The 531-nt window shown below is 62.0% G+C and overlaps 1 protein-coding gene across 1 annotated transcript in view; it reads right to left on the reverse strand.

The window, feature by feature from the left end:
* Nucleotides 1-531, reverse strand: part of LOC119589294 (putative neural-cadherin 2) — a 4,050-nt gene that overhangs the window by 3,072 nt on the left and 447 nt on the right. Inside the window, exon 2 of the mRNA XM_037937916.1 lies at nt 100-289. Coding sequence (XP_037793844.1) covers nt 100-289 — 190 coding nt within the window. The remainder of the gene's footprint in view (nt 1-99; nt 290-531) is intronic.

Consider the following 531-nt stretch of genomic DNA (forward strand, 5'->3'; position numbering starts at 1 on the left):
GATCTGGCCACAGGCAAGCACGCCCCGGCACAAAGCCTTCCCTCTCAGGCGAACCCTCCGCGCCAAGGGCGGTGCCCTTAGCCTCTGTGTCCTACTGACCCGCACTCGTGGCGGCGCCACACGTCGAGGCAGGTGAGCGGCTCGGGGCAGGTGAGGTTGGTGCAGGCGGCGGGGGCGTGGCAGGAAGGGTGCACGTGGGTGAACATGGTCGCCTGCGCCCACGTCGTCGAGTTGGCCAGCGGAGGCAGAGGCAGGGACACCCCCGACACCCGTAGGTCGTCCAGGCATCCTGCGGATCAAGGCAGAACACGATTCAGTGGCACCGTCTGGCACGGCTCTCGCCGGGCGCCAAACCCGAGCCATGAGCGCAGGCAGCGCCGACCCGAAGGCGCAGCTCTGTCTGCACTCGCAGACGAGGCCGACACTGAGAACTGACTTTCTAAATCCCTAGAACATTACCGTTCTTCTGTGAAGTCATGTGATCTTACTCTGAATCTATTTCTTTTCTAACTGACAGCTGCTAAATTATAT

Source organism: Penaeus monodon, chromosome 25 (assembly GCF_015228065.2).
Source record: "Penaeus monodon isolate SGIC_2016 chromosome 25, NSTDA_Pmon_1, whole genome shotgun sequence".
In the NCBI taxonomy this organism is placed as follows: Eukaryota; Metazoa; Arthropoda; class Malacostraca; order Decapoda; family Penaeidae; genus Penaeus; species Penaeus monodon.